At 42.5% G+C, this 18,771-nt stretch overlaps 1 protein-coding gene across 1 annotated transcript; it reads right to left on the minus strand.

Annotated features, from left to right (window-relative positions):
• Positions 1–506: 506 nt before the first annotated feature.
• On the minus strand, positions 507–16,791 carry f13a1b (coagulation factor XIII, A1 polypeptide b). The gene is made up of 15 exons (XM_085398227.1): positions 16,637–16,791; positions 12,616–12,840; positions 11,406–11,594; positions 9,535–9,783; positions 9,305–9,423; positions 9,119–9,226; positions 8,858–9,032; positions 4,599–4,737; positions 4,195–4,298; positions 3,933–4,021; positions 3,615–3,768; positions 2,706–2,981; positions 2,342–2,502; positions 1,518–1,654; positions 507–1,324 (listed from the first exon to the last, which is right to left on the minus strand). The coding sequence occupies exons 2-15, from the start codon at positions 12,800–12,802 to the stop codon at positions 1,183–1,185; spliced, it is 2,229 nt and encodes a 742-aa protein (XP_085254353.1). The 5' UTR covers positions 12,803–12,840; positions 16,637–16,791; the 3' UTR covers positions 507–1,182.
• Positions 16,792–18,771: the final 1,980 nt, after the last annotated feature.

An 18,771-nucleotide genomic window follows, 5' to 3' on the forward strand; every position in this document is an offset into this window, starting at 1 on the left:
CTCCAGTGGGATGATAATCTTTCTTGTCTGTGGCATTTTTGTCCACAGCTAAATGTGTTTTACAAGAAAAGGGCTCTATATGTTTCCTTTGGAGTTCATTTACTACAAAACTGAATCTGTTATATATATCCGTTCGTTAAGTCTGACGTCACTAGCCGTGTCTGGGCCTAAACTCCGCTGCAGGTCCATATATCAAACGATCACTATGGCATTACTGAGAGTTGAAAAACTGTCTAAAGTCTTTCATCTTTAATAAAATGATCAGCGTTCTGCTCTACCAGGTGTAACAATTGAGTTTAACATCCAGGCATCCATGAAAACGGAATTTATGACATTTAACGGAGTTAGAAGTTAGCAGGAAGTTAGCTCGCTAGCTTCTATCTAAATACAATATAGCATGTCCTGACTGTGGGGTTTTGGAAACAAATTCAAACGTACAGCTCTGTTATCACTTCCAGCATAAATGAAGACAGAAAACTAAACAGCAGTGACGTTTGTAGGGTTACTGAAGTTTGGCTAGCTGGTATATAATGATGTGCCTCATGACCGCTAGCGACACAGCTATGTTAGCATAATGTAAACAAGCTAACTTTTTTTCCACTCGATAAAAGTTAACGTGAGTGTTCTCGGTGGTCAGGAACAAATGTAATCGCATGGCAGGATGCTGTAAAAGGACCAAACTTCAGCCAGGACAACAACTGAGATAATCCATCCACAATACGAGGTTAGTCATTCATATACTGCTGCATGGGCTGGGCTGTAGTTACATCCTAAGGTTTTAAAAACTGAGCTTAAATAAATGATTAGCGGTAATAAAAGCCGAGGGAGGTCAACAGTGATCACTGACTGTTTTAGGAGCTTTTTGAGATTAAATAGAAGAAAATACAAAACATTAAACATGTTAACAACACAAAAGCCATATTAAACGCAGACTACTTTAGGCACGGAAGTAGGATTTGTCACGTCATCACTTAACAACCGGATTATATTATATAAAATATAAGCCATTTAGCAGCTAGCTATTAATTTGACTACTATCTGTGCAGCATTTGAAAACAATATCAGCAATGCTGAAGCTATGTAGCTGAAAAACTGTAGTTGCATAACAATGATATAGGCCTATATGTGGTAAAAGAATAACTGAGGCTAAATAATGCTGGGCGTTTGTGAACGTAGCAATTCTCAGGGGTTGATGGTGACAGACGCCTGGCCTTGGACCTGCCGGAGAGCAGGACAGTCCAGAGTGGCGATCACCCTGCTTGTCCCGGCCCTCTGCGGAGTGAAATACTCAGTCCAGGTCAGAGAAGAGCCTCCTATGACCAACCTGAGAAAAGACAAACACGTCAAAAATATTAAAGCAAGACGCAGAATCCTTTGAAATAGGTGTTTTGTTTTTTTTCCTTTTGCTACTATTTGGAGGTTATAAAATCTCATCCAAAGGAATAAGATGAAACTGAAACCAGTTTTTGGTTTTATGTGGAAATATTTTATACAAACAGTTGTTCATGATCACTCACCTGTAATACCTGGACTTTGGCTCCATCATCCCAGGTCCTTCCATGCGAATGTAGACGTTCTCCAGGTTGAAGCTGAAGGGGTTTGTGAACTCCACAGTTGCTATCATCTCTTCACTCACTTTGCCTCTACCAGACACCTGAAGTACACACAGGAAATGTAAAAAATCTACCCCCAAAATCCAACTTTGTATATGATAAACAGTTGCTGGATAGGACATCAAACATGTAATAAAAGCAAAGTAAACTGCCCGAGTGGAACCAGGTTTGTCTTTAATGTGATGTAGGATGCACACTGCAACTGAAGAAACACCAGCAAAGAGAAAAATGCTGCAAAAGCACACAAAACACATCAGAAATAGAAAAAAAAACTCTAAGGACAAAAAATAAATAAATTGTGAAACAAAGTGTTTCTAGGGACAAGATAAAATGACGGACGAACTGCAGCAGTGAAGAAACGTGCAGTGTTACACTGAGGCTCACTTAAAAGAAGCAGAGGGTTCATCATTGTCGAGAGGAAAGAAAGGATACAGGTATCGTGTGTTTTAACCACACGAGTCATATGTTTGCTATTAGCCGTTTACTGTTAGCTTGTCACTTTCACAGCTGTTCCATCACATAATGGTGAAACACTTCATTTTGTTTTGTGATTTTATTTATTTATTTATTTTTGGATTTTGTGGTATTTCCTTGTTTTGCTTCTGTTGTTTTTTATTCAATTTCCATTGTGTTTGTGTGCTTTTCCAGCATTTTTCTATTTGCTAGCGTTTCCTTAAGACGCAATGTGTTTGATCTCTCGGGGGCCACCACAAGGAATCATTTCAGACCTCGATGATGAGTTTGGGGTTGCGCAGGGTGACGACTTTCATTGCGGTGATGATTAGACCGGTCTCTCTGATCTTCCCCGTAACAATGAAGTGGAGGTTAGCTTGTTCCACCAGACGCTTCATATATTTCTTCGACTCCACAATTGCCACCTCCTTCTTATCTGTTAAATATAAAAATATTTCTACTTTGATGTGTGTATATTTCCTTAAATCAAAGTTAGAGATAAGATAAAAGATTAAATACTCATCGAGGCAGACATTTGTCCATAACTCAGGATTACACTGAAACAGTTGTCTACATTTGGTAATCATCTGTGGTTTCATGACTATGCCTCTTCATTTCCATGCCGTACACCTGACTCACTCATTTTGGGTTCAATCACCACCCTGGGGGTCAGGAACAGGAATTCGGTGCTGGCAACTCCAGTATAATACACCACACTCCCGCTGATGTAGGCGTCCACAGTGCGGCGCTCATCGCTCTTGTTTTCGAACTCCACGTTCAGCTCAAAGTTGTCACCCACGCTGATCTCCAGGTTGGGCAGGACCACGTCCACATCAGCCGCGGGAGGGCTGGACTTCTCTCGTTTGCAGCCGTACTCCTCTGCTTTTTCCAGGACTGTCCGCTCCTCTGTGCTGCCTGTGTTGGGCATTTGAAAAACATTAGTGTGTTTGTATATTAACAGAATAAATTCTGACGTCCTTTTTTATTTGCTTTGCATTTTTAAAATGGTCTTGTCTCAGAATCGTCTAATCTTTGCCCAGTTTGTGATAAATGAAGCACCAGGAGTCTTTTAGTCCAGAGTACCAACTGTGGATAAAAACAATACAGCACGATGCCAAATGGAGCTGATTTCCAAATGAAAATAACTCAAATTCACAGTGTTTTCCTAAAAACACTGCCTAATCTGGCAACCGTATTGGAGTTCATGATGCCCGACAGCATTCAAGAGTGCCAACAATGAGCTGTTCTCCCGTTTGAACTTGCCACCTGGCATTTCAGCTCCAAGGATTTAAACACTGACTTAGAGACTGGCGGAGCAGGGTAATCCATCACTGTAAAAATGAAGCCTAACAGTGTGTTTCTGCTCAAGTGTTTCCATTTTCTTTTCTTTTTTTCATTATTTCATGATGTCAAGGTGACTGCATTCATTTTGCACATTTTAAAGCTGCTCCTTCATTTACTGTGGCATTCTGAGCTCAGGCTCCAGCACAGAAAACAGATCTGCTGCTTCCTGAAACACTGACATTTGTGTTCGATGTAGTCCCTGACCTTCAGCAAATTTGTATTGATCTGTAATGTCGCGGCGGGTCACATCTCCTGGAGATTTGGTCAGAACCAGGCGGCCTACGTGAGTTCGGTTCACTCTGACTGGCTCCATGGTCCCATCTTTCCTCCGGGAATGAAACACCACATCACTGTTAATCTGTAGAAGGAAAGAAATAGGCACTGTAAAAACAAATACTGTGTGCCTTCTGTCATCAAACTGCCTGGTTATTGGTCATAAAACACAACAACCAGCGAGCGACGTCATTAAATACAAACACATTCTCAGTAATTCTAGAAAGAGAGTAATTCAAAGGCATTCACCTCGGCAAACACGAACGCAGCGTCAAATGGGAAGCAAATCTGTCCGTGCTTGATGGCCTGGACTGACGCAGGTCCACATCTGTACATGCCTTTATGGATTACAAAGGAAAAATCAAAAAATCAGTGTGACTCAAAGCACAGAAAACATTTGCCTCTCCTTTTACATTGCTTTGACCTAACCCTACAGCATTGGGAAAACCAAGGGAGGAGATTATAGAATTCCCTAACCTTATTACTAAATTTTTGCTAAATTTTTGCTCACCATCACTGGTCTCCTGTGGTGTTGCATCCACAACCTGCCAGCCCCCAAAGCCAGGAGGGAGGTCAGGTCTGGACATGTAGCACTCGTTCCAGCAGTGATAGTTCCTGACAAAAAAAGAAACAGTGGTAAATATATAATCCAGTTTAGTTTGTATCTAATAATTTAATTTAGGTATATTTTCAGAATCAATTACTTAATCTTGATTATCTGGTGCTCCTACGAGAATACTGTAAATTTATTTCTCAGTAAATTTTGTTGCAATTCTCTGGAGAACAAAAAAGTCTGATTCTGAGTACTACCATTTGAAGTGTGTTAACAGACACCTACCAACAGGAGTGCAAAACATGTAGACCAAGGCAAGTAAAGAAATCTCAGGATATCTGTTAAATGGAAAGTTTCAGTACCAGATGGAGTCCCTGGTTCTGTTTCGATCAATCTTGCCGTTTTCATCCATGATTATGTCAGTCTTCAAGTTTCCATCGTTGTCGTGAGCTGAGTAGTAGTTGGTGACGACCCGAGATGGGATGCCCAGACAGCGTAAGACTGAAATGCAGAGGCAGAACTTACAGTCAAATCAAAAACAAGGGCGGGAGTCAAGAGCTTAAGAAATGTGGTTCTAAACTGAGTGAGCTGGTGCAGAGTCAAAGGAGACTGTATGTAAAAGGCACCCACTGTGACATCAACCAATGATGAGCAGACATCATGTTTAAACCCCCAAACTGAGGATTTTGGCAGTTATCTTAGTCTATATTTTTGTTTATTTATTTATTTATTTATGTATTTTAATAAAATCAGACATACCAAGACAGGGTTGGACCTGACTGAGAATCTAAAGGAACTAGAGACCATAAACTCATTATGGACATTTTTCGTGAGGTCAAAGATGAAGGGAGCCAAAGGGCTTTCCCTTTTCTTTTTCCAACCAGAGCAGTCACTGAGTAGTGGCCATTATGCTGTGTGTGTGTGTGTGTGTGTGTGTGTGTGTGTGTGTGTGTGTGTGTGTGTGTGTGTGTGTGTGTGTGTGTGTGTGTGTGTGTGTGTGTGTGTGTGTGTATATATATATATATATATATATATATATATATACAGCAGCTGGATAGCGTAGTGGTTAGACTACACGCCTTTGGAACAGAGGATCGCAAGTTCGATTCCTGCCTGGGGCGTCTGTATCCAGTAAGGGTCCTAAGGCTAGACCCCCTATGCTAAGCAAGCCTACCGCAGACATGAGCGAGACAGATAAATATGAAGGCATGCCGGCTCGGACGTCGCCCGGATCAACAAGGTCCGTGTCAGGTGTTGAGGAACCAGGGCACCCTGACGAAAAGTGGGCTACTGGAACAAGAAGGCATCGGTGGGCAAGGGACGAAAACAGGGCGTTGTTGGAATGCTACTACGCAAGTAACCCCGGCGGAAGGGGCTACATGAATAGGATGAGGGACCTATGGATTCTTCGATACCCAACATCCACAATGACGGCGAAACAACTAGTAGCTCAGTGTTCCAACATTCGAAAGAAGGGACTGCTCTCACAGCTAGAGATTGACGAGGTACAACACAAATGCTACGGCAAGGAGGAGTCAGGACGCCAGGTCAGTGGGGAGATATCATCACCCCCACCCGAGATTGGGTACATAGCCCCAAGTGCGATAGGAGAAGGATCGTTGAGTGCGAGAGGAACTGACCTGAAAAATAGGATCATGGCCAAGCTTGAAACCTGGATCCCCCGTAGCCGGTTACCAAGATTACGTGAAGTACCCTCAGAAGGTCTGCTAGATGATGTTAATGCAGCACTACGGGCAATACCTACAACCACGATTACCGACACTAACAAGCTGATCTACAATACGGCAGCAGTGATCAGTGAGATGCTTGGCTACAAGTTGAACAGCCACAAGGGGCAGTACCCTCCATGGAGAAGGAGGCTAGAGGGCAAGATCAAAGTAGCACGGAGGGAGGTTAGCCAACTAACGGAGTTGCAGAAAGGTGCGACGAATAAGGTGCCTAAGAAATACAGCAAGCTGTCCATACCTGAGGCCTTGGAAACTGCCAAGCAAAGACTCACAGCCTTGGCCAGCCGCTTGAGGAGGTACACCAGAGAGATAGAAGGCAGGAGAATAAACCAGCTGTTCTCCACAGAACCAGCAAAGGTGTACTCTCAGTGGCAAGGGAACAATAAGAGAACAGCACCACCAAGGCTGGAGACGGAGCAATACTGGAAGAGCATATGGGAGAAGGATGCAACCCATAACGGCAATGCTCAGTGGCTAGTGGATCTGAGGGCAGACCACAGCGACCTCCCTGAACAGGGTCCAGTAACAGTGGCAGATATCCAAGAAAGGGTCTCCAGTATGAAGAGTTGGACAGCACCAGGGCCCGACATGGTTCACGCCTACTGGCTGAAGAAGCTGACTGCACTCCACGAGCGTCTGGCAGCACAAATGAACCAGCTGCTAGTTAACGAGAGCCACCCGGAATGGCTAACTGAAGGCCGGACGGTCCTGATCCCCAAGGACCCCAAGAAGGGACCGGTCCCCTCCAACTACCGACCAATAACCTGCCTCAGTACTACATGGAAGCTCCTGTCAGGCATCATATCGGCTAAGATGAACAGGCACATGGGTCAATACATGAGCGGGACACAGAAAGGAATTGGCAAGAATACCAGAGGCGCAAAACACCAGCTACTGGTAGACAGAACAATCAGCCGAGACTGCAAGACCAGACTGACCAACCTGTGCACTGCCTGGATTGATTACAAGAAGGCCTATGACTCAATGCCCCACAGCTGGATACTGGAATGCCTAGAATTGTACAAGATCAATGGGACCCTAAGAGCCTTCATCAGGAACTCAATGGGGATGTGGCGTACAACACTAGAGGCCAACTCCAAGCCCATAGCACAAGTTACCATCAAGTGCGGGATCTACCAAGGAGATGCTCTGTCCCCACTGCTGTTCTGCATAGGCCTGAACCCCCTCAGTGAGATCATTAACAAGACTGGCTACGGATACCGACTACGGAACGGAGCAGTTGTCAGCCACCTCCTGTACATGGATGACATCAAGCTGTATGCCAAGAGTGAACGAGACATCGATTCACTGATCCACACTACCAGGCTATACAGCAATGACATTGGAATGTCGTTCGGACTGGAGAAGTGTAGTCGGATGGTAACAAAGAGAGGGAAGGTAGTCAGAACTGAGGGGATTGAACTACCAGAAGGCAACATTGCAGACATAGAGGACAGTTACAAGTACCTGGGGATCCCGCAGGCAAATGGGAACCATGAAGAGGCCGCTAGAAAGGCTGCAACCACCAAGTACCTGCAGAGGGTCAGGCAAGTCCTGAGGAGTCAGCTGAATGGTAAGAACAAGATCCGGGCCATCAACACATACGCCCTGCCCGTGATCAGGTACCCTGCTGGGGTAATAGGCTGGCCAAAGGAGGAGATAGAAGCCACTGACATAAAGACAAGAAAGCTCCTTACCATGCATGGAGGGTTTCACCCCAAGTCCAGCACCCTGAGGCTGTACGCTAAGCGGAAGGAAGGGGGCCGGGGACTGGTGAGTGTCAGCACCACAGTCCAGGATGAGACAACGAACATCCAAGAATACATTGGGAAGATGGCCCCAACTGACCGAGTGCTCAGTGAATACCTCAGGCAGCAGAAACCCAAGAAAGAGGAGGGAGACGAGGAACCATCATGGAAGGACAGGCCCCTGCACGGTATGTACCACCGGCAGATAGAGGAGGTGGCTGATATCCAGAAATCCTACCAGTGGCTGGACAAAGCTGGACTGAAAGACAGCACAGAGGCACTAATCATGGCAGCACAAGAACAAGCTCTGAGTACAAGATCCATAGAGGCTGGGGTCTATCACACCAGGCAAGACCCCAGGTGCAGGCTGTGTAAAGATGCCCCAGAGACAATCCAGCACATAACAGCAGGGTGCAAGATGCTAGCAGGCAAGGCATACATGGAACGCCATAACCAAGTGGCCGGCATAGTGTACAGGAACATCTGTGCCGAGTATAACCTGGAAGTCCCGAGGTCAAAATGGGAGATGCCCCCAAGGGTGGTGGAGAATGACCGAGCTAAGATCCTGTGGGACTTCCAGATACAGACGGACAAAATGGTGGTGGCTAACCAACCGGACATAGTGGTGGTAGACAAACAGAAGAAGACGGCCGTAGTGATCGATGTAGCGGTTCCGAATGACAGCAATATCAGGAAGAAGGAACACGAGAAGCTGGAAAAATACCAAGGGCTCAGAGAAGAGCTCGAGAGGATGTGGAGGGTGAAGGTAACGGTGGTCCCCGTGGTAATCGGAGCACTAGGTGCGGTGACTCCCAAGCTAGGCGAGTGGCTCCAGCAGATCCCGGGAATAACATCGGAGATCTCTGTCCAGAAGAGCGCAGTCCTGGGAACAGCTAAGATACTGCGCAGGACCCTCAAGCTCCCAGGCCTCTGGTAGAGGACCCGAGCTTGAAGGATAAACCGCCCGCAGGGGCGTGCTGGGTGTGTGTATATAAGGTTCAGCATATATCTTATGCTGAACCTTCCTTAACAGATTTGTTTTTCCCCACAGAGTTCTTATAAATAAATAAATAGTTTGAAATGGAGAGTCATTTTTGAGCTACTTAGATCCAGTAAAGCTCTCACAGGTGTTGAAAACAGCAGCGTACACCCAGCACTGAGCGTAGCAGACAGGCATCTTGCTGCTGTTGTAGGTGAGCAGGATGTCCGTGCTGCCGGTCCAGGAAGTGGGTGCCACTCCATAGGTGTAGTCACCACTCCAGTTCCCCACCAAAACGCCTTCATCATCCCGAGAGTTCAGCTGCAAGGAAAAAGACAAGGCTTTAGATATTCACTGATTAAACACAGGGTACGGGAAAGCACCACTCATATTAGCATTGCTCTCACCATGGCAGAGGCTACTCTGACGATCTTGATGGGGTCTCCTCTGTTGGTGATGGGCATTTCAGCCCGGTCCATGATGTACAAACAGGAATCCAGGATTCCATAGTTGAACTAGGCATAAAAACCCTCAGGTCAGTCACAAGACTTAACTGATAAGCCCTGAAGTGCCTCAGTCTTGTTTTCTCCTACCTGTCCATAGTTCCAGTCCCTCTCAGCAATGTCATCATAGGAGCCGTGATAGATGATCCCCATCTCGGTCATCACACACTCCTGCCTCTCCGTCTCATCATCCAGGAACACAGCATCCTCTGAGGGAAGACAACATGTGGGGTGCTTGAGTAGGACGAAAGCCAAACTGGGATGTTACAGTTCAGACTTTCAAAGACATACACATAAAAAAAGAAAACAACACAGCACACCTGCCACCCAGGGATTGAAGAGGATGTACATGTCCCTGGTGCTTTCCTTCCTGGTCCTGCGGATGCCATAAGGTGTCACCACGGCAACGTACATCTGGTACTTCCCCACAATGCAGTTTGCTGCTGGGGTGATGGCCATGGTGACCACGTTGTCAGAGGTGTTTGTGATGCGGCCTTCCCAAGTGGTCTGACGCTGCTTTGTGGGGAAGACAGGGACGTAGGTGCCCTTGCTGAACTGAGGGCTGGAGCCTGAGGGAGCAGCAAACATCAGCACATTTACATCATCACCTTTAAGTAAATATATTCTGGTGATTTATGTTTATGCAGGTCTGCTCTGATTGTTCCTAAAGCAATAATAATAATAAAAAACTGTACTCTTTTTTTTAGATATCCCCCCTGGGTCAACCCACCTGAATCAAATGATTAGTTCATTACCAGGCCTCGGGAGAACTTCAAGACATGTTGAGGAGGTAATGTAGCCATTTAAATCAGCTGTGTTGGGTCAAAGACACATAAAGCCTTTTGTCTAAAACTATTTAGAAATACTCCAAACTTAACTAACATTATTAACAGGATGCAAAACTGAGGTAGCACCAAGAATAGAAATAGAACAATCCTTTAATTGTCCCACAAGGGGAAATTTGGTTGTAACAGCAGCAAGAAAGACACATATACAAACAAACAGGACACAGAATAGAAACATACACAATTTTTTATATATTTACATCAAGGACTATAGTTACCAAAAAACTGAGTATTGTACCGTTATTAAAATTAAATAAAATTAAATACAGATAAGAGGCAAACCCAGGTTGTAGTGTGAATCGGTTGATAAAATTACAGCGCTGATGTAAACATCTGTGTTTGGTGGGAGCAGTTTTGATTGTACAGTCTGACAGCTGCAGGGAGAAAGAACGTGTGGAAACGCTCCTTCATGCATCTAGGATGCAGCAGTCTGTCACTGAAGGAGCTCGGTTGATCTGATATCCTCGTGTTGGTGTTGTTCCCAGATCATCATACTAAATGTTGTTCCAGGATCAACATTGCAAGTGACCAATCAGAATGTTGTGACGTCATACCTTTGCGACTTCGGGAAAAACCGGCGTAAAACAAAAAACTGTACTTAAGCTGCGTGAAACCGCCTCTGTCCGCCGATCAACGGACCCTGACCCTAACCCTAACCGTAACCCTTTAATAAACAGTAAGCAGAATTAATATTGTCCTTGCAACATTGGAATTTCATAAATGCACGAATGGCTTGGCGCGCAAAGGAATAACGTCACAACAATGTGATTGGTCACTTGCAATGTTGAACCTGGAACAACATTTTCATGATGGTCTGGGAACAACACCAACACGAGGATATCAGATCATCCGAAGGGGGGGCTCTGCAGTTCGGCGACAGAGACGTGTTGACTTTTGCATGTAATACCACTTTGTACCACTAGATGGTGCAGCGAATCAGTGAAATCTTCATTTAAGAACACCTTGAATTTTTATTTGTCACAGTGGCCTGGAAGAAATTTAAGGCCTCACTAGGAGAGAAACAGATCAGGCTGGTTGAAAAGAAAAATTAAAACTTGAAGAGAAGCACAGATGTGAAAATGTCGACACCCCGGCTTGATGCATGCCAAATAATCCAGGTAAGGAAATCCTAAAAAGTGAATCTGATCTGCATCTGAATCAAGTTTCTTGCATTGCAACACATCTATCTGGTAAAATTTTGTCCCCTGGTAGTGTTTTTAGTTAAATACTGTAAAGGGTAATTACAAAAAGTACCTTTAAGCCCTTAGTTGTTTACTTTAAAACTACGTTACCACCTGCTCCATGGGGACCACAGATAAGAGTAGTACTTAGTGGATTTAACTCACCGATGACAAACTCCAAAGCGAACTTATCTTCAGCAGGTTTGTAGGGACGACTGAAGGTGATCTTGACCTGGAACTCTTGTCCTCTGCGCACGATTAGATAGTCAGAGTGGTACAGCGCGGTGTGATGAGCTATCTTGTTGCTCTCATCGGGCCTTTTCATCATGTCCACCTCACTGATGTCCAGATATTCTGAACAGACAGGGAGAAACAAAGAGAGAAGACACAGGATGCATAAATTCTCAATGTTTCTTTTTTTTGTCTCCTACCACAAGAGGACAGTGATCGCCCCACTTTGGAGGAAATCAGATGAGTGACAGAAAATGAAGAGAAGCATCTGTAGAGAAAGTGGATATCAGATGCTGCTGATCATGCTTCCAGAAAAAAACTGTATTTTCTAGAAAAACTTATTTTTTTTTTTTATTATTTCTGACCTACATGATATTCAGAACCCAGTATGTTCTTCAAAAGTTCAAAACTTTATCAAGCTTATTCACTTGCAGTGGGGACGGCTGAGCTGAAAGTCCTCAAATGACCTTATCTGAAAACTTTAACTTGGTTATTTCTCTGGCTTAATATTACACTTCAGTGGTTCCCCAGTCCTGCTCTCGGCATTGAAAAGGTCACTCTTATTTTGTGCTTTGCCTCCCACAGAAAGCCTTTGGATGGTCGTAGTCAACAGTTTATGTGATGAAAAGCTATCTTTTGGGAACACAGTCTGAACTGTTCTCTCCTTATTAAAAACATAAGTGTTGCGCCAATAGGGAAATTCAATCGACTGTTCATTTGCGGTTGTTTACTGATGTAATTCCAGTCATTGCTTTCATAAATTCCTGTTACATCTGGATATCTCTGTGTGTGCAGCTCTTTGACGGTAATTCAGACTGCAGTGCAGTGACATGCAGCAGGAAGTGAGCAGAATTTATCCCCTTTGGACGTCATTCATGTGTCAGTCATGCGTAAAACGTACTGGAAACTGACAGGAAAGGGGCTTTATCTTCTCCACAGAAGACCCACTGTGTCATCAAATAACTTTTTTTTTTAAATTTTCTATAAATAACAGCTTACTGTCGAGAAGAACAGACTCGTCCAGTTCTTTACATGATCTGACAAGCGTCTTCCCCTTTGGGTTTACTGAACTTTTTTCTCACTTCAATGCATGCATATTTTCAAGAAACGTATCACATACATAAACATGAAATTCCTCCTTCACCTGTCAGAGGAGGGTATCCCCTGGGGCCTGGTTGAATAAAGTACTCATACTCGGGGATGTCGCTTGTCTCAGAGTTGGCGCTGGCAGCAGGAGCTGCGGCGCGGCCACGGTTTGTCACTTTGGGAGGAGGTCCAGTGGGAGCGGGAGGAGCAGGAGAAGGAGCCGCGATGGTAGCTTCATCAGACATGATAGTGATTGCTCAGGGTGGGTGATTTCAGACAGGAACTAGGAGGGAAGAGAGGATGTGTGAATACTAAATTATTAGCAATGCTGGGTGAAATAGTAGAGTCAGTGTCATGCAACTTTAAACAAGTCCAAATCTGGGCACATGCCACAGACTGAAGCAGAATCTGTAAGAACATAAAGAAAGTGAAGAAGAATGTGCTCACCTCCATAACAGAATTAAAGACCGACACCATTACCATCAACAACAACAACCATCTTGTTTTATTTACTGTTGGTAAAATTATTTTCTTTCCAATTCATCTGTCAAGCTCCTAAAGGCCTGTTTTCAAATTGATCTGCCTTCCACCTCTGGAAAATTGGGGAAAGATTTTCATACATATATAGATAGATTAAAGTCCAAAAAGATCACACGCTAAGATGAAGTTGGGGTGTAACCAAACCTTCCACATGCCTCGATAAATACTTTTCGGGTTATATCTTTTATGTCACACATGGCTTGCATGTGTGTTTGTGGCTTGGATAGAGACTTGGTTTATAGTCACTCCCATTCCTGCAAGCTCCTGGTCATGAAAGACAATTTTAGTGTTTTATGATTTATTTTCACTCCACAAATAATGTTTGTTTTTGTGGTTACAGAACGTGGAAAAAATGACATAAGCTTCAGCACAGAGCATTTATCATGTCTAAAAGAAAAGGACTTATTCCAGTCATGAATGGAAACCACAAAGAATCTTACTTCAGTGTGTTTACTGAAGTAAGATTACTTAGTTTGGCAATAATATCAATAGACTTTATTCACATGTCAGTTTGCAAAGTGTTTTGAAAGACAGACAACACATTGTAGGTGATAAAGGTACATGAAGCTGAGCTGTGGCAGAAAACAAAAGCAAAGCTCCTGAAATCATTACGAGGAGATTTAAAAATGGGGGTATGTGTTATTACTACTAGTAGTACCAGTGATTGTATGTTATACAGTGGCAGTAGTTTTTTCCCCAAATGTTTGAAATGTAACTGCATGCTTTTATTACTGTGATATTTATATATTTTTTTACTTTTAAATCTGAATCTTTAGGTGGTTTGGGGCATTTTATATCCATATCTTACATATTCTAACTTACTGAGCCAGTCATATCTGTCACTGGTGGTCAAAAGGTTGAGTCTGTTTGAGTTTATAGAAAAGGGAACAGTCTGTATTTGTTCAAAGTTGTTTTTTGCTAACATCGGGTCAGATTACATAAAGGTTGTGACATAAAGCACAATGCCACTGGTGAAAATCGATAACTTTTTGCTTTTAATTCATGGTTAATCCACGTATAGAGGTGTCTTCGTGGTGCTAATAGTGAGCCACACTGTGACCTCAGTGTTTTCAAACTGCGGTTGTTTCTTTGGTAATAGGTCAGCACATTCGGCTGCTACCTTTGTGGTTTGAGCCCACTCATGAGAGTTTCCTGCTTTAGCAGTGTAGTCACTCTTAGTTCAGATATCAAAACCTTCATACAAAAACTCAGGAAATAAAGCTGTGGATTAACAGAGCCTGGCTGTTTAATCAATAATGAGAGAAAAGATGTAAAGATACAGTATAACTTAAGAGCAAATAGAGGCCCATTAGACAGGAAGACACAGCACACTCTGCAGCCCCGTAGTTCAGCCTGTTTCTGTTTCAACCAAAGAGCTGGTGGGTTGAGCCCCCCTGGGACGCCCATTGTTTTTGACAATGTAAGCTCTCTGATTATGGTGGTAAGCTTGCTACTCTTTGCATTCACATACATAATCTAAGGACAAAGGAGAAGCTTTTCATTACTGGAAATGTGTGGTTTCTCTCAGCAGCCACTTGTGGTCTGTGTTTTATTAGCCAATCACATCAGAGCAGGCTTTTTTGCATGCTGGTAAACAGTGAGTAAAATGAGGATTGCATTTGCTGAACTCCAATCTCAAATGCAGTGGTTGTTGTCTGATGATAATGTGCCTTTTGTTAGCTTTTTAAAATGACCTGCATTCATAAACAATAGATGGTGGCCAGGATAGGAATTATTTGATTGGATATCCACCGGCTCACCTGGAAGTTCCCAGTAAATTACTCTTTGCTTGGAGAGGTTAAGTCATCAGAGTAAGAACTGTGATGAGGATGAATTGGAATATCAGGTTGTGCTTTATGCTTTATGATGCATAAAGAGATAACTTGCATGTTTGACCTTTTGAATCCATTTAATGTCAAAGTCACACCCCTCACGCCCTCGAGGCTTCGGGTTGTTTTTGGCTTAATCATGTAACTACTGTTGCTAAGAGCCTTGCTTTTAGACTTGAGACTTGAGTAAAGGCAAAAAAACAAACAGAGGTATAACTTAGCAGAGCTGTTTGACATGTATTTCCTCTTACTGGGGATGAAAGGTTCAACCAGCATGCCCACTCCAAGAGGTCCTCCCACATTACGTTTTGTGCCATAATGCATGGGATATTTCAAATTATGTAGGCTATATTGGGCTTAATGATACTTTGCATCACTCTGTCTTTCCAAGGCATCCCAATGAGGCAATCTGTGCCACTGGTGGTTCAGGTGAAAACAGAGCGCTCACTGTGCTGTATGATGAGTCATCCAGCACACACCCCCACATTATACAACAGTGGGTTTTACTCTGAGCCAGGTGTTTTTACCACAGACTCCACATAGTGTGCACCCTGCAAGCATCTTATGAAAGCAGCACTTGTGTATATAATGCTTAAATCAGCCTTTCCTATACTTATGTAATCTTTATGGCACTAGCTGCACGCCTTCCTGCACGGCAGTGGCAGCCCACTCTGCCTGTTGCAAGCAGGGTTTTGGTAACCCCCATCTGGGCTGAAGGGTTGATGTCATTTTTGTCCTGTTTCTTGTTTTGTGGATTTAATGAGTCACTGAGTAGACCAACTGTGTCTGTTTGCATCCTTTTGGTTTATTCACACCTAGGGCCAAGTTTGAATCCAGCAGTTTGATTAGTCACCACAGTGGTCATTACCTTTTCTCTTTTTGCAGCTGAGCTATTATACGGTCATATTTAGTAAAATATTAACTTGGGAGAGTAATAATACCCACCAAATGAATATATTAAAGCAAAAAGGACACAATTAACCTAACTCAAAAAGTTAGTGGATTGGATAAAGTATGACACTGTGAATGCTGAAGTGAATCTGCAAAACTGTCATAAACTGAATAGCTGTAATCATAATTAAACCTGTTTTGTTACTTTACAACACTACTTCTCTGTTTTCGAATAACACTGGAGTGCTTAATGTGTTTGTTTTTTTCAGTGTTTTTGGGGCAACTGCTGACACAGAAAAAAAAACCCTGCAGGTAAAACAATAAAACCCTGAAAAGAGCCAAAGACTCTCGTTAAAGCCTTTATTTAAGCAGACTAAGTCTGGGATGCATTAAAGGGTTTGTAGACACAGCATGTGCATAGTTAGTGATTAACCTCTGGTTATAGTTTTTTCATTTGCACATATATTAATAACTCTGGTCATTTTCTCACAGTTACTGCCCACTGATAATGTTCAGGTTATAACCACTTGGTTATTACATTTAGTTAATTTGGTGGAAAATGTGAAAATGTGACCCACTAAACATAACTAAATTAAAATGCAACAAAGTGTATCAGTAAGAGTGATGATAGGGCATATAGTGATGTGCTAGAAGCTTCGTTAGACACACTCAGAGTTGTTGTGATTGCACAACAACAGTTCTTAAATGACTCTCAGATGGAAATACATTTCTTCACATCTGGAAGTTATAAACAAACATTTGCCAAATTGCAAAGGAATTTTAGTGTAGTAAAATAGTTTCACCAAAGCTGTTACTTACCAGTCAATCTTCGTATATGGAAAGAGCTCAAAATGTGGAGCGGACACAGACACACCTCAGCTGAAGTTGTAGAGGAAAGCTGTTGTTTGTTGGAGTCGGTCTGCTGCTGCCCCATGCAGGAGTCTTCTGCTTCTCCTTATATACCCCACTGAAGGAAGGAAAAGCGCGTGTGTGTGTGTGTGTGTGTGTGTGTGTGTGTGTGTGTGTGTGTGTGTGTGTGTGTGTGTGTGTGTGTGTGTGTGTGTGTGTGTGTGTGTGTGTGAGAGACATCTGCAGAGAAAGACGTGTAACTGTGCTGTCCAGCTTAGAAACAGGATGTGGAATGTACCATCTTCATACAACCCACAGATGGATGCGGCTCAGGCACATAAAGTCACTGACTAAGTTTCTGGTTTGAGATATTTGAGGACTCACATGAATAAACCTGCACTTAACTCTTTCTACCTTGAACACTGCGGAAACTGTTATTAAACACAACACTTCTTAAATGTTGCTGTTTACAGTCATAAAAGTAGATGCAGTACGTGGCAGAGTAGCAATTCAGAATGTTTTTATTTTATTTTGTTTTCAGAAATGCTTCAAATAAAACCACCTTTTTCTAGCTCATTTTACATCACACATCATGCAGTTTAAAACATATAACAATAGTATCAAAAAGGTATTATTACAGTTTCTGTTAGGCAGTGTGATCTTTAAAAAATGAGGAAAATTTATACATTTTTGTCTGATTGACAAGCTTCCTTTTTCATCATGGCAATGATCCCAAACATACTGTCAAAGCAGTAAGAACATACCTGGATGGAAAAACACACAGAATGAGACACTTTGTGTGCTATCCCTAAATCATTGCACCTTTTTCCCACTTTCAAAGCTAAATATAAAGAAATGAGAATGGCTCAAGACTTTTGCACAGTACTGTACACCTAGAAGGTTCACTCTAGACTTAAACATAAGTGCTTCTGAAATTAATAGTAAATTTAACTCACAAAAAGTAGCTGTCGACCTTGTGTTATGTTTGTTATGTATTAATTTAGCATTGTAAATTATTTATAGTTTCCTCCCACTTATGTCGGTTCATTGTTGGTTCAAAAGCATTTTGATGGAGGATGTCTATTTCAGTGTGTTTATAAATTAAATGTGATTTGTTTTAGCTTTCTTTTTTAAATATAACCCTTTTACTCAGTATAAGATGTGGTCTTTGTGCTGCATGTTCATTCACTTTTAATAGCGGTGACTCTGTTTGTTGTTGCTATTTGCTCATGTGCTAGTTTTATTGAAAGTGTTGGCTTTGGTTTTTTATTATTTCAAGGTTATGATAACTCTGCTACGCCACTAAAAAGTATTTGCCATCTCAGTCTGTTTGTGCTGTGTTTAAAGTATATTTGTATGTATATAATAAATAGCTTCACAAATCAAGCTTCTTGGTTTGTCAAATGACTCCAAGAAAAAAGCATAACATTTTCTCTGCTGGCAGGAATACAAAGTTTATGTAGAAACCATATCAGATGTGAAAGAAAAATCCTGATGTGAAAAACTGGGGTTAAAGCCTGGTCAGCTTGGGGGAATAAAAACATACCTGGTTATGTTTGTAAGAGCGTGGTCTGGTTTTTTTTAAAAAGGCTAAGGTTAGACGGTATGGCAAAGCTATTTATTCTATCATTTCTAAAACTGGCTCATGGGAACATTTTAACTCTTGAAAGCCCAATGATCCACTGGAATCACTGGGTGAAAATTCCTATTTTAACACTAAGGCAACTAAGGAAGTACTTGCTTTACTTGTTGGGACATTTCTACACTGCTTCAGCCTCACACTTGTTGAATCTCAAGTTGCATACATTGTTTTTGTTACAGTCTGGCTGAGTAGCTGACTGTGTGAAGTATGAACAGTAGACCCGAGTGCAGACAGAACGTAGAACGTAATTGAGTCAACAAGAAAAAAGAGCCGTTTAATATGGCTGATGGAAAAATACAAAGTAATGCATATGTCAAACAAAGACGAGAACAAACAATGACCTAAACTGGGGAAACTAAAAATAAAACATGAAAAACTCTAAACATGAAACTTGGCGTGGATACAAAGATACCTGATATGACATAGACATGGCGCAAAAGACAACAGACGCCCTGACATTAAA

This window comes from Rhamphochromis longiceps, linkage group LG3 (assembly GCF_057381845.1).
Source record: "Rhamphochromis longiceps isolate RC_006_pf linkage group LG3, R_longiceps_female_GT1.1, whole genome shotgun sequence".
NCBI lineage: Eukaryota > Metazoa > Chordata > Actinopteri > Cichliformes > Cichlidae > Rhamphochromis > Rhamphochromis longiceps.